At 38.7% G+C, this 13,900-nt stretch overlaps 1 protein-coding gene across 3 annotated transcripts in view; it reads left to right on the forward strand.

Moving 5' to 3' along the window:
- Positions 1 to 233: 233 nt before the first annotated feature.
- OPCML (opioid binding protein/cell adhesion molecule like) overlaps positions 234 to 13,900 on the forward strand; it is a 748,742-nt gene continuing 735,075 nt past the window's right edge. For all 3 annotated transcript variants that reach the window (XM_044666154.1, XM_044666155.1, XM_044666156.1), the window contains exon 1: positions 234 to 400. In XM_044666154.1, coding sequence (XP_044522089.1) covers positions 234 to 400 — 167 coding nt within the window. The remainder of the gene's footprint in view (positions 401 to 13,900) is intronic.

A 13,900-nucleotide genomic window follows, 5' to 3' on the forward strand; every position in this document is an offset into this window, starting at 1 on the left:
TGTTATTGGGGGAATTCGCTTCTCAGATGGTGGAAAGCTGAGGCTGGATTTTGGGGGAGGATCATTAGACTTGGAGGAGCTCCGGCTCTTTCTCTCTCCCGCCCCCTCCCCTTCCCCCTTTTTGCTCCTGGATCGCTCCGTCCCCTTCCTCTCCCCCCGCCCGCTTCCTGTGCCCGGCTGGGGGGCGCCCGCGGTGCCGCTGCTCCAGTTCAGGGAAGTTGTGGCTGTCGAGGATGGGGGTCGGTGGGTACTTGCTGCTGCCCTGGAGGTTCCTCGTGGTCCTGTCTCTCAGGCTGCTGTTCCTTCTGCCCACAGGAGTGCCAGTGCGCAGCGGAGATGCCACCTTCCCCAAAGCTATGGACAACGTGACGGTCAGGCAAGGGGAGAGCGCCACTCTCAGGTAGGGAGCAGCTTTTTGATTCTTCTTGGTGGGGAAAGTGGGTACCGAACTGTAATGATGCCTTGTGCTGGGGTCTCTGGGGGTGAGAAGACATTCAGGCCAGTTGGACTAAGGCTCTGCCATAGGTGTTGTGCAGGCCAGGAGTCATGGCACTTGCTCTCTAGGAGGCTTAAATCCACTCTGCAGGGCAGGCTTACAGTTTTTCTTGGGCATCAACATTTCTGTGGTCTGGGGCTCTGCCTCATATTCTTCATTTCAGTGATGGGGCTTACTGGGACATTAAGGTCTGGGATCTTAGGTGGCTAGAAACTGTGAAGCTGCCATGCTTTTTTTTTTTTTTTTTTTTTTTTTTCCTGGCCCAGTACTGAAAAATAGGAGCCAGGCACCATGTGGTCAGAGGGATTTGGAATCTGGTTACACATCAAATATGATGTGTTTGGATGGATGCTTCAGTGCCTCTTTCATAGGCCAGAGTACATGTGTATTTGGGTGTGGTTAAAAAATGATGATATTCAAAGTAAGCAAGGTGGCCTCCATCAGTTATTTTCTAGCCTGGCCCTTTAAAAGTCTGTTACCAAAGCTGTTAGTATTAAGTCAATGTGGTGCTCCGAGGGTGGCCATTATAATTTCTTAGGCCAGGGTTAGTATCTAGGACATGGGCAAAGGAAAGAAAACATGCCACTTACATGTAGATAGAGCACTGGTGTTCTGAAGAGTGTACCACAATAGCATTTTGTTTTCTCTTAATGAGTTACAAAAAAACTAAACCACTCCATACAGTGGGAATGAGAGATATGCCTGGAATATGGACCTTTGGGGACTGGGTTGGCTGCAGCAGAGACTTTAATAAAAATGCAGCCACCACTTTCCACCAGCTCAGCAGATATCATCTTTTATCCCTTTAATGAGGCAGCTGTGGTCCTAAGAGACAGATTCAGGGTTGTCCCAGCTTAACCGTACCTCACCATGCACACACGGGGAGTCATTTGGCTCAGTTTAGTGACTTTGTTGGTTATGATGAAAATAATGCATCCTGGCTCAGATCTAGGAGGAGAGAAACTTGTCATTCCTTGCAAAGAAAATGGGAGAATTTCCCACCAAATTTTTATTTGAATATTTGAGTTTGTATCACTTTCACATTTATTGGGGCAATTGAGGTGTGATGATGTATTTTTCTGTGATACAGCCTATGCCACCCCATGATTTGATACCAAGATTTGATTTCTTAAATCAACAGCGATTTCTAGATGAACCCTCCTTTAAGCATTGACTATGAATGGCATGGCTTTATATCTTGAAGCCACGGGACACACGAAATCCAGGGAGACCAAGAGTAGCAGCAAAGGCAGATAGCTTCTAAGATTTTTAATGGGAATGGACAATCCAGTCTTCCCCAAACACATAAAGGTCTATGGAGTAATCATCTTAATTACTTTATCCCAAAGATGTGTCTTAGATTCATTCACTCCCTGGGAAACAAAGTTACTGAGTATCTTGAAGTAGGGATGATCCAATTAGAAAATGCAAATAGTTTTAGTGTATCAGTGATAATCTGACCAGGAATCCCTTCTCCTCTGCCATTTGTCCCTTTTCAGGCACTGCATGGAAGGAGCTTGGGGCTCTGTAGAAGAAACCAAAGCTCTGACTTGCTTTTAGTTCTGTGGGTCTTACCGAGTAGAGAGCAAAGTTATCAAGAAACTTAAGTTTCACATTTCCAGTGTTGTAGTATAAGGGGCCCACCAGCAGAGGGCCAGCTTTGATTTACTTTTTTATTAGCTGTTGGCCTGTTTTCAGGCTGTCGACTTCTAATGTTCAGCAGCTGTGCTTGGTAATGGGGATAGGAATAAGAAAAAAAAAAATAAGCTTGAAAAAGCTGAATAGCTGCTTTTTTTTGTAAGCCTGGCTGTAGGAAACTCTCATGTTTAAGCAGAACTCTTATTTGTTACCTGACTGCACTTTCCTTTAATGAGAGAACATGTCCTGGGATGAGTTGTTGTTTTTTTTTTTTTTTCCCTTCCTGAATGTTTGTTTCTTCTGACAGTTTTAGCACATTCTTTTTCCTCTACCTTAATGATCTCATGCTTTTCATAATTTTCTATAGTCTTCCTTTTTATCACTTGTGTTCTCCATTTTTTTCTTGTTCTTTTCTACCCTTCCCCTTACTTAGTTCCCACCCCCTACTTCTTGGGGCTATTCTCTTTTCTGTACTGCATTGATTATTCACCATTTTTCATGCTATTTAGCGTTTGATATTCTTTGACTTGACAATTACTGGATTCAACTTCAATTGTCATGTTTCTGAGACCATATCCAAGGTTGCTTGTATTTTCCTCTCCAGTTACTATGGATTCCTATCCTTAACACATTCCCTTTCTTTAATTGATTATCAATAGGGCATTGACTGCAAGTAAATAACACTGATCAATATTCAGTAATTTTCAGAAGCAGCTAAGTGGTGCAGTGGACAGGGTGGACAGAGTCTGTAGTGGAGAAAATTTTACTGATTATGAAACTGATGAGGACCTTAAATAATTTATCCAAGGTCACACAGATAGCATCAGAAGCAAGATCACTAGGTCCTCTGACACAAGCGACAGTGAATGGTCTTTTGTTTGTACCATACTGCAATCCTATCAGTTTTATATCTGGGGAAACTGAGTCACAGACATATATATGTATGTTTATATAGTTGTTGTTCAGTTGTTTCAGTTGTGTCCAGTTCCTCATGGGGTTTTCTTGGCAAAGATATCGGGGTGATTTGTCATTTCCTATTCCAGATCACTTTACAGATGGGGAAACTGAGGCAAATAGGATTATGTGACTTGCCTTTGGTTGCATAGTCATTAAGTATCTCAAGCCAGATTTTAACTTAGGAAGATGAGTCATCCATACTCCAGGCTCAGCACTCTATTCACTGAACCCTCTAACTGCCCTGTGTTTTGCAGTGTGTGTACATGAATTAGACACACACATATACAGTTAAAGAGACTTGTCCAAGTTCACAGACATAGTAAATAGAAGAGCTGAGATTTAAACCCCAGCCTTCTGACTCCAGTCCAATGTGTGTTCTATAACAGTATTCTCACTTTCTAGAAGTATAATAATCATCTAATGAGTCTAGGGTTGATGTAGAATTTTATTAAGGTAGAGCTAAGCCCTCGAAATGGCATTTTAATGCTGCCCAGAATCATTCACAAGAACTTCTCCAAGTTTGATTTTTCCTTGATTTTGCACTTTTACACTAGTTTCTAATCATAGTTCCCAGTAATAGTAATAATAATTCTAATAAAGTATCTTGAGCTTATAAGGCATTTTTCACATTATTCTTATATTGATTCAGTAGAAGTTGAGTACACAGTACCTAAAGGAGTGCCTGGAACGAAATAGAAACTTAATAAGTACTGATTGATTAATTTATACTTCAAGTAGCAGTGCACAGGGGTGGAGCTAGAAGGTACAGTGGAAAGAGGTCTATCTTTTCAAGTTCAAATCTGGCCTCAAACACTAACTGTATAACCCTGGGTGAGTCACTTCACCCTGTTTGCCTCAGTTTCCTCATATATAAAATAAGCTGGAGAAGGAAATGGCAAACCACTTCATTATCTTTGCCAAGAAAACCCCAAATGAGATCACAAAAAGTTGGACCCAACTGAACAACAGCAGTGCACATGTTGCTTATACCCATTTTATAGATGTAGAAACTGTGAATCAAAGAAATTAAGTAACCTCATCCAAGGTCAGACATCTAATGCCTACAGGATTACTGGAACTGACACTCAAATCCAAGTTGTCTGACGTCAGTGCACTTTCCACTCTAATTTTGCCTGTTTTCTACTACAACAATGCTTATTTCTAAGCAGATGTCTTTGAATCTAGCTGCATTTAAATCAGCCAGGTCTGAGAAAAAGAACAAGAGGATGAGGGACCCCTGTATTCTAGACTCAGGTTTTCCAAAGATTAATTATGTGGCCTCAGAGAAGAAGTACTTCTTCAGTTTGAGCCTGTTTTCCACACTGTAAAAAGAAAGGAATGCTATCTTCTCCTTCATTGCTTCATAAGATTGTTTTAAGAATAAACAATGCATAGTACGTTAAATTATTTGTCCCTCTGGGAACAATAATCCTAATGGCTGAAAAGGATATAGCACTTTTAGATTTTACAAAGCACTTTACATTTACCATGTCATTTGATGCTGACAAAAATAAGTGGTATAAATGAGACAATTCTGGCTTAAGTGAAATTAGTTTTACTAAGGTTACACAACTACTATAGGGACTTGAACTCAGGACCTCTAAGCCCAAGGTTCATTCCACTAAACCATATTATAGAACAGATGTTCAACCCACAGTCTGTGAATTAATGTATTTTTTTTATAAATGTACTTTAGTGTGGTTTGTTTCCCTTATAATCCTATATGTTTTATTTCACGCATTTAAAAACCTTATTCTGAGGAGTCCATAGGCTTTATTAAAGTACTTTTCAAAGGCCCATGATGCAAAAAAAGTCAAGAACCCCAGCTATAAACATTAAAGGTATAATATTCACTGCTAATTCTTTCAGTGTTACAGCTGCATCAATTTCCAACATAGCATCATGGGTTCTATCAGGATTTTTATATTAATATGCTATTGTGTTATAAATGTCATGCTCTGCTTTATTTTCTGACTCTACACCTCTCGAATCTTTTCCCTTCTCTCTCCTCATAGCAACATAACTCCGATTCTCTCCCACATCACCTCTCCCCTACGCTATTGAAATAGTTTCTTAATGGTTCTCGGCATCTAACCTCTAGTCTCCAGGCCATACTCTGCATGAATGCCACATCGATATCCTTAAAGCACACCTCTAAACAATGAACTCCTCTGCTCAAAAAAACGCCAGTGGCTCCCTTTGCTTCTAATATAATAGTAAAATTCCTCTAAGATGTCAAACTTGTCTTGACCTGGTGCCATCTTATCTTTCCATGCTGATTACCCATTATACCCTCTCATTCACTCCCTTTGCATTCCTGCTCAACTTTTCTTCTTGCTGTTCTCCTTCTACCTGATATCACACCCTGCTTTCCTTGTCTATGCAGATGATGACATCCATATCTCAAATTCTCTTCTCACTTCTGCTTCATGAAAACCTCTCAAGGCTCGACAGTTCTTATAAGGGACCTTTTCTGAATCCTCTGATTCGTAGTGCTTTCCCGCCTTCATTATAGTTATTTATTGTATTTGCATAACTTCATAAATGTGGTATCCCTTCCCAACTAGAACATAAGCTCCCTGAGAGGAGGATCTCTGCTTGCTTTTTTTCTTTACATTTCCTAGCCCCTGGCATAGTGGCTGACACATAATACATTTCTGTAAAGTAAATGGAATTAAATTGGGTTAAATGGGATGTTTTTAGGAACACTGCCCATTTGAACTGATGCTAAAGCCATCAAAGGATACCTTTTTTCCATAATATATCCCACTAGGGTTGATGAGGCACAATTTAGGTACTTACAAATTAGTCACACAAGGTGACTATTTGAGAAAACAACCTCAGTAGCTGAGAATTGCCTTCACTGTGGTTCTCGTTTTTAAGTTTGCTTTGGTTTCTTTTCCAGGACCATAGACTTGAACAACAAACCACAACAAAATTCATTTAATTTTGGTGATGCTAAGAGAATGTTCCACTTAGCAGAAAACTTACTGCATTATTTATTTATTTGTTTGTTTGTTTGTTTATTTATTTATTTAATTGAATGTCAAATAGATTGGTAAAGATTTGTTGCTACTGTGGCATATCCTAGAGCAGTGATGGACAAACTTTCAAAGAGGGGGCCAAAGGAAAGGAAATGCTCATCAGTCAGTCTGTTTCTAAGGCAACTCTTTTGAAGTTTCATTGTATTGTATTCTACTCATTGTATTCATCAGATTAGGAATAATGTCCCACAGCTGGATAGAACATTTCAGGAGGCCACACCTGGCCTGTGGGCCATAGTTTGCTCATCACTGTCCTAGGGCATACAAGTACCACTGGCTATTTTCATTCTGCTTTTTTTTCTGTCAGACTTTTAAAAAAGTATACTTATTTTAATACTTTGAGCAAACTGTGATTTCACTGACAAAATCTCACCATCTTATTTGACTCATCTGTGTTTTACAATAAATCCCCCATTGTCAAATATGCCACTAGAAGAGGGTTCAACCTCAGGTTTTTTAGCTGTTTTCTGGTTATTTAATTTAACTAGGATGGAGTGCAGAAGCCCATCATGGGCCTGACTCCATTTCTGATCAACATGGAAATTTTGACCTCTCTGTTTCTCTCCTGGATCAATTTATTAATATTTAGTTAATCTGGTGGTTCTGTCCCAGGGCCTCACCATATTGGTGCCAGCCAGTGTAGGACATATGCTTGATTTTAACCTTACTATATAGCTCAGAACTCCTAAACCCAAGAAATCCACCAACCTCAGCCACCATTCCCAAGTCTGGAGTCTCTTTCTTGCTATGTGGCTGGCCTTTGCTTTCAATGACTACTGTCTAAAAACATTCCCAACTTTATTTTTTGTCTTGCATTAATCCATTCTTTAGCACATATTTGCAGATTTGCTTCTGGTGAAAAATCTTTGTCACAGATCATGGTCCATTAGCCAGAGTACTGGATTCTTCAATTAGATGTTCTATAATTTCCCAAACAGATCAAAGGAGATAAAATTTTTAAATGCTTATTGCATTACCTGGCACATAGTAAGGACTATATAAATGTTATTATTATTATTAGTTATTATTATTAGTGTTGTTGTTGTTACATAGCTTTATTCTTTCTGTACATTAGCCAAAGTTCCCTTTGTTTTAGATTTTCTTTCTTTCTTTTTTTATTGTCATACCCTTCAGCCTCTCTAAGACGAACTCTTCCATTGAACCAATACCTACTATGTATCAAGCACCATAATGGGTCTTGGAGATACAAAAATCAAAATTAAAACATTCCCTTTCCTTAAGAAGCTGCTACTGGGAGGGAACATGTACACAGTGTATAAGCGATCTTTTTTTATCACATATAAACAGATAAGGAAACTATTCTAATGCATGTATATTGACAAATAAGTCTTTTTTTAAATCTCGACTACTGAAGTGACCAAAATAATGAAGTATGCTTCAGAAGTAAGACCAGAAAGTGGAGGATCTGGATTCTAGCTTTGACTCCCTCAAAAACAAACTGTGTGGATTTGGTCAAATTAGTTAACTTCTCTATAGCTCCATTTCTCCCAGTGTAAAATGAAGGTTTAGAGTAGGTAGGTGGTTTTTAATGCTCTTTCTTAGTATATATTATTTAAATTTAGAAACAGAATGCCTAGTTATTTTGGAAGTTTTGGAAGTTTTAGAAGGGGTCCTTATGTTATAGTAGGTAGGACTCATTTCTTTGGGGGGGAGGAACTCCAAAAAATGGATGGCCTAGGTCAAGTTTATTTTTTCTGGGGCTCAATTTATTTATTTGCATATTAAAGATTTTGGAGGAGCTGATCTCTGACATCCCTTCCAGTCCTCACATTCTATGTCTAAGATTTTGTGAAATGTAGGGATGGTCTGAGCTTGAGACAGTCTGAAAGGATAAAAGGATATACTCCTGTTACTCACTTATCCAAAAACCTAATAATACTCCTAATACATGGTCCCACATGATTCACCTTAGATATTTGCTGTTAATATATATTTTAATATTATTATTATATATATAATAGGCTCAAAGTACTAGCCTTATTGGATATCTATTCCACAATAACTCTGTAGAATAGTAATAGTAGTTACTATTGAGAGATGGAAAACTGATTTGTTCTAAGTAAGTATTTAATAAATATTTGTTGATGATGGTAGATTCCCCTGGGAAGTGGCACAATTCCTACCTTTGTGGTGGCTCATTGCATTGTGCTTTAGTGCCTGATTGGCAGGCCTGGACCTAGTCAAAACCTTTAAAGCTGACAGCTTGAAGCTCTCCATCACCTCCCTCTCCTCCTTTCATTTCCCTTTCTATTGGGCATCTCCTTGGTATCCCCCAGGATTCTCCCAGGTCCTTTGTTGTATCTTGCTGACCAGGCTTACTTATTTTAAACCTTTAACCAGATCTGTTACTTTCTGTACTCTGGATTTTTCTATCTGCCCCAACCAAAATTCGTCTGCTTTGTGCCCCATGCCTTACTATCAAGCAGCAGGATCTAATCTGTCCCATGCTAACAGATCCTGAGCTTCTACTATATCACTCTTTTCAGTTAAAATATTCTCACTTTAACCATGGGTTTCTGTAGATTATATCTCAACAGAGAGGAAGGAAAATTTGGGAATCCTAGTGGGCAGGAGGAGAGAAAGGTCCGGAACCCTTTTGTACATCTTTCAAGTAACACCAGGGAGGTAGCTGCCAACTTCACCTATGGCCAAAACCAGCCCTGCATGCAGATTGCAATCTGGTCCACAACAACAGCTCCAATATCCCTTAGGGCAAGAAGCAAACCAGTGCTCATTTGATGGGCAGAAAGGGATCTTATTAGCAGCGGCAGTACTGTGCAGAATGCAAAGTGCAGCACTGTTCTGCTGAGATCCCCTGAGCTGGGCAAGCAAGAAGACAGCAGTGCATGGCAGAAAAGGACAAAAAGGCTATAGGATCCTGCAAGGGAAAGGATGTGTGCTGATGCAGATGATGGGTTCACTGGATATAGGAGCCCCGAGGGGAGCAGCTGACTGATTTCCTGACAAGCTCTGCCCCCAAATCACTTTATGGTAAGAATGACCTGAATGGGGCAAAAATTCTTTATAGTGATCTATCCACTCTATTCCCTTATCTGATTCTTCTCAGACAGAAGTCCAAGAAACCTCAGAAATGTCCAACTTCCATCCTTTTGGTCCCTTAGGTAAACTTATTGTGGGGCTCAATTTAGTCCTGTCTTTCTCCTTCCTCTTCTCTGAAGAGCCTTGGCTGACTCACTGGGTGGTTGGTTCCAAGGGAGATCATGAACAAGATGGGCCAGCGATGTGTTGCAGTCTTATGGGGCTCAGCAATGAGATGCAGAAGGAAGGCGGCCTCTAATAGGTTTCACTTGACCTTCCCAGGGGAGGACTTTTAAAATTACTTATTAACGGGAAGCAGCCTTTACAGTCATGAGATGAGAGGAGGGAATTACAGTCCATGACGTTTTTAATAGTTTCAGGAATTAGCAATGCATATTAAGAGAAGAACTATGTCCTAATCATTCTCGAAAGTTTTTTCCTTATGTTATAATAATAATAATAATAATAACAATTATTATTATTATTATAAAAAGGTTGCATCAAATCAGTTTGGGACTTCTTCCTTTGGAGGAAGGTCAGTAAGAGTGATGTCCAATACCCTCTTCTCTTGGCAACAGATTGACAGTAGGAGCTGGAGATTGTAGAAGGTGGGGGTAGGTGGGATCAAGTTTTTCTTTTCCTTTTACTTCTTCCACATCTCTCCTTCCTTGAATCCGCCATCACTGACACTTCTGGTGCAACTGCCTGTAAGTGTGTTTTTTGCAGGAGGTGAAAATTGGAGCTGTGATGTCTCTGCTTCTGAATTCTGACAGTACTCAGCACTGTGTGTCATTTTAGTCACAAAGGGGATTAGAGAGGCAAAAAAAAATTGAGCTCTACATGACTTTAATGCTAAGGAAATATAAGGATGCATTTTAAAAATAGGGGAGAAGCAGCATAGCCTGGCAGAGTGTTGGTTTTAGATTCAGGAAGACCCTGGTTCAACTCCTACTTCATACTATGTAATCTTGGACAAGTGACTTAATTCTCGATTTCCTTATCTGTAAAATGAGAAGCTTGGACCAACAGTTTCTCAGGTCCCTTTAAAAATTTGTGATTCTGGATTTATGGAAAAGAACACTACCCACATTCAGAGGAAGAACTACAGGGGTGGAAACACAGAAAAAAAACAACTGCTTGAACACATGGGTTGATGCAGACATGATTGGGGACATAGACTCGAAATGACTATCCCAGTGCAACTATCAATAATATGGAAATAGGTCTTGATAGATGACACATGTTAAAACCAGTGGAAATGAGTGCAGGCTATGGGGTGGGGAGTGAAGAGGGTAGTGAAGGGGAAAGTAAAAACATGAATCATGTATCCATGGAAAATTTTTCTAAAAAATAAAAAAATAAAAATAAAAATTTGTGATTCTATGTCTTAAAGAGGACTCTTAGATCATGAATAAACCAGATTATCATATTCTTACTTATATAACTAGCTTAGGTCTTAAAAAATCTAGAAAAAAAAAGGTTGTTATTACCCTTCTGTGTACTAGCAGTTGATCAATGCTCAGGAAAACAGTTTTTGAATTTCTTCAGCTACAAAACGAGAACATGAGATACTATCACTAGCTTGCTTCGTAAGGCTACTGTAGGGAAAGTGTTGAGTATACTTGAAAACTCTATAGAAATATGACCTATTATTACTGTTGTTATTGAGTAATTGCAGCTCAGGAGCTGTCCACCGCTTGGCATTCAGCAGGCCCCTTAGTTTCTTGGTACTTCATTCTGCTTGTTTGAAACTGAGTAAATCATGACTTACCCTCTGGGGCTGGAAATGATGCCTACTGCAAAGGGAAAGGTTGTTTTGGGTTTCTTTCTTTTTTTTTCCAGAAGTGTATTAAGATGACAGTGGCACTAAGTGTCTTGCTGTATTGCCAAGGTCACATCACTGGAGCAGCCTCATTTGAGCTTGTCTGAAAAGCTGCCCTACCTTGTTAAGTGACCTCTCCAGGCATGTCACCATCCATCCCCAAGGGGCTATGGAAACAGCAACAAAGCAAATAAAGAATTTTCTGACAAGAGCCAAATAATAACATAGCCTTCTATAAGAACTGTAAAGACAAGAGTGAAATCTAATACATATATATGTACACATATATATAGAGACATTCATATATATACATATATATATATACATATATACATATATATATACAGTAAGGATTCATTATATTTAGAGAGCATGACGTAGTGACTAGGACACTGAATTTGAAAATAGAGAGAACTGAGTTCAAATCCTACCACAGATAGTTCTGTGACTCTAGGGAAGCCATTAAACTCTGTTTTTTAGATTCCTCATCTGATGAATGAGAGAATTGGACCCGATAACTTCTAAGGTCCATCCTAGCTGTAAATATATGATCTTAATAACATAGTTTCCTCATCCAGAACACTTGAGGGTGGGGTAGAGGATTCAGTGGTTTTGAAGTTCCCTTCTAACTATAAATTTACAATCCCTTGACAATCACCTCTTCCCCATACCATATTTACATTTTTAATTAAAGAATGGCAAGAGAGGCATCTCGATTTAGTGGATAAGAAATCTGGCTCAGTGTTAGGAAGACCTGGGTTCAAATTCATTCTTTGACATATATTGCCTGTCGGTTATGGGCAAATCACTTAACCTCTCTGTATATCCAGGCAACTCTTTAAGACAATAAGCTAAATCACAGGTATAAATTGGCACTGAGGGATGGAATTTCCTCACTGAAAAGATTCTATACCAATGAAATAATAAATCTGACAAAATTTAGCAAAAACAACAAAATAAAATAAAATAAAAATGAAACACAAACCAATGTGGAAACCAATGACTAAAGGTCAAGTTTTGTTGATCAGTCATTTCAGTCATGGCTTTTGGAGTTTTCTTGGCAAAGATATTAGAATCATTTGTTATTTTCTTCTCCAGCTCATTTTACACACGAGGAAACTGAGATAAACATGGTTAAGTGAGTTATCCAGGGTCACACAGCTAGTAAGTGTCTATGGCTAGATTAAAGTCAAGAAGATGAGTAGTCCTGATGTCAGGTCTGATGCTCTGTCCACTGTACCACCTAGCCACCAAAGGTCATTTTATCTGGGTTTTATTCTTAATTTGCTGTTGATTGACCTGTTGACCTTGAGTAAGCCATAGAAGAGGCAGCTAGATGGTATGGTGGACTTGGAGTCAGGAAGACTCTAGTTCAAATCTAGCCTCAGATGCTAGCCACCTATGTAATCCTGTGAAAGTCAATTAAATTCTATTAGCCTCAGTTTTCCCAACTGCAAAATGGGTAACATTTATCTCTAAGAGATGTTCCTAGGATAAATGAGTTAATTTGTTAAGTTGTCTGCAAATATTAAAATGCTATATAAATGCTAGCAATTAGCTATTAACCTGATTTTGATTCTTCCTTTTCTCATCTTTAAAATGGGAATTATAAAATTTTCTATAATTCCAAGGTCTAAAGTTTATCCATATTCAATGCCGGTACTAAAGGTTTTAAAAAATCCACCTCTGAAAAAGTATACATTTTTTAGTACACTCTAAGGCAGTGGTTCCCAAACTTTTTTGGCCTACCGCCCCCTTTCCAGAAAAAATATTACTTAGCTCCCCCTGTCACATACTATCACTGCCCCCTTACAGTTATTCACCGCCCCCAAATGCACCTGTGGCCATCACTGCTCCCCTGGATCACTGCAGCACCCACCCAGGGGAGGTGGCACCCACTTTGGGAATCACTGCTCTAAGGTTTAAAATATTTTTGTGCATGAAATGAACCAAACTGAAATGATCTAAATATTCATTTGTAAATTGTTTGGAATTTGGAATGCATTTTCTCATAAAAAAACAGTTACAAATGTTGCTTACTTTTGTAGCCTAGCAAGTCTCATTAACCTATAATGTAAATTAAATAATGTATATTTGCAATAGAAATAGTAGAAATCAGTATTGTTGCACTTATAGTCATTTAAAATGCCAGGAAAAAGCAATTGAACAACATTTTTATTTATCTCAAAAGCTACTTTTTGAAGAAAATCAGATTAATTAAAAGGAAATAAAGTAATACATATTAATTTTCTTTAAGAGACTTTTGAGCTCCATTCTAAAAAGCAGTTTTCCATTCATCCTTCAATTGGACATATATGTATACATATACCCACACTTGGCAGACAGTATATATAAAACTATAGTTGTAATTCATATATTCCTAATGACTTATACATATGAATGCATTTATATAAAATTTGGGGCACTTCCAAGAGGTCAATAAGGGAATAGTTCCATTCTTTGCCTAATTACTCTTAAAATATCTATATCTTTAAGCAGCTAGGTGGTGCGAGGGATAGAGCATTAGGTCTAGAGTTGGGAAGATCTGAATTAAAAACTAGCTTCTGACACTTAGTAGTTATATAACCCATGGCAAGTCAGTTACCCCTACCTCAGTTTCTTCTGCTGTAAAGCTAGGAAATAACTGATGCACTAGTTGATCCCAGGACCTCCTATATCTAGGTCTGGCTCTCATTTCTCTGAGCCACCTAGCTACCCCTTCCTCTTGCATGTCTTTATATTTTTTCTTTCATCTTCAGGAAACATTTTTCTTTTTTTACCATTGAGCAAAATCTAAAATGTGTACGTGTGTATATGTGTGTGTCTGCTTATCTGGAGACAGACAGAGAGACAGAGACAGAGGAATATATATAAATATATATA

The sequence above is a fragment of the Gracilinanus agilis genome, chromosome 3 (assembly GCF_016433145.1).
Source record: "Gracilinanus agilis isolate LMUSP501 chromosome 3, AgileGrace, whole genome shotgun sequence".
In the NCBI taxonomy this organism is placed as follows: Eukaryota; Metazoa; Chordata; class Mammalia; order Didelphimorphia; family Didelphidae; genus Gracilinanus; species Gracilinanus agilis.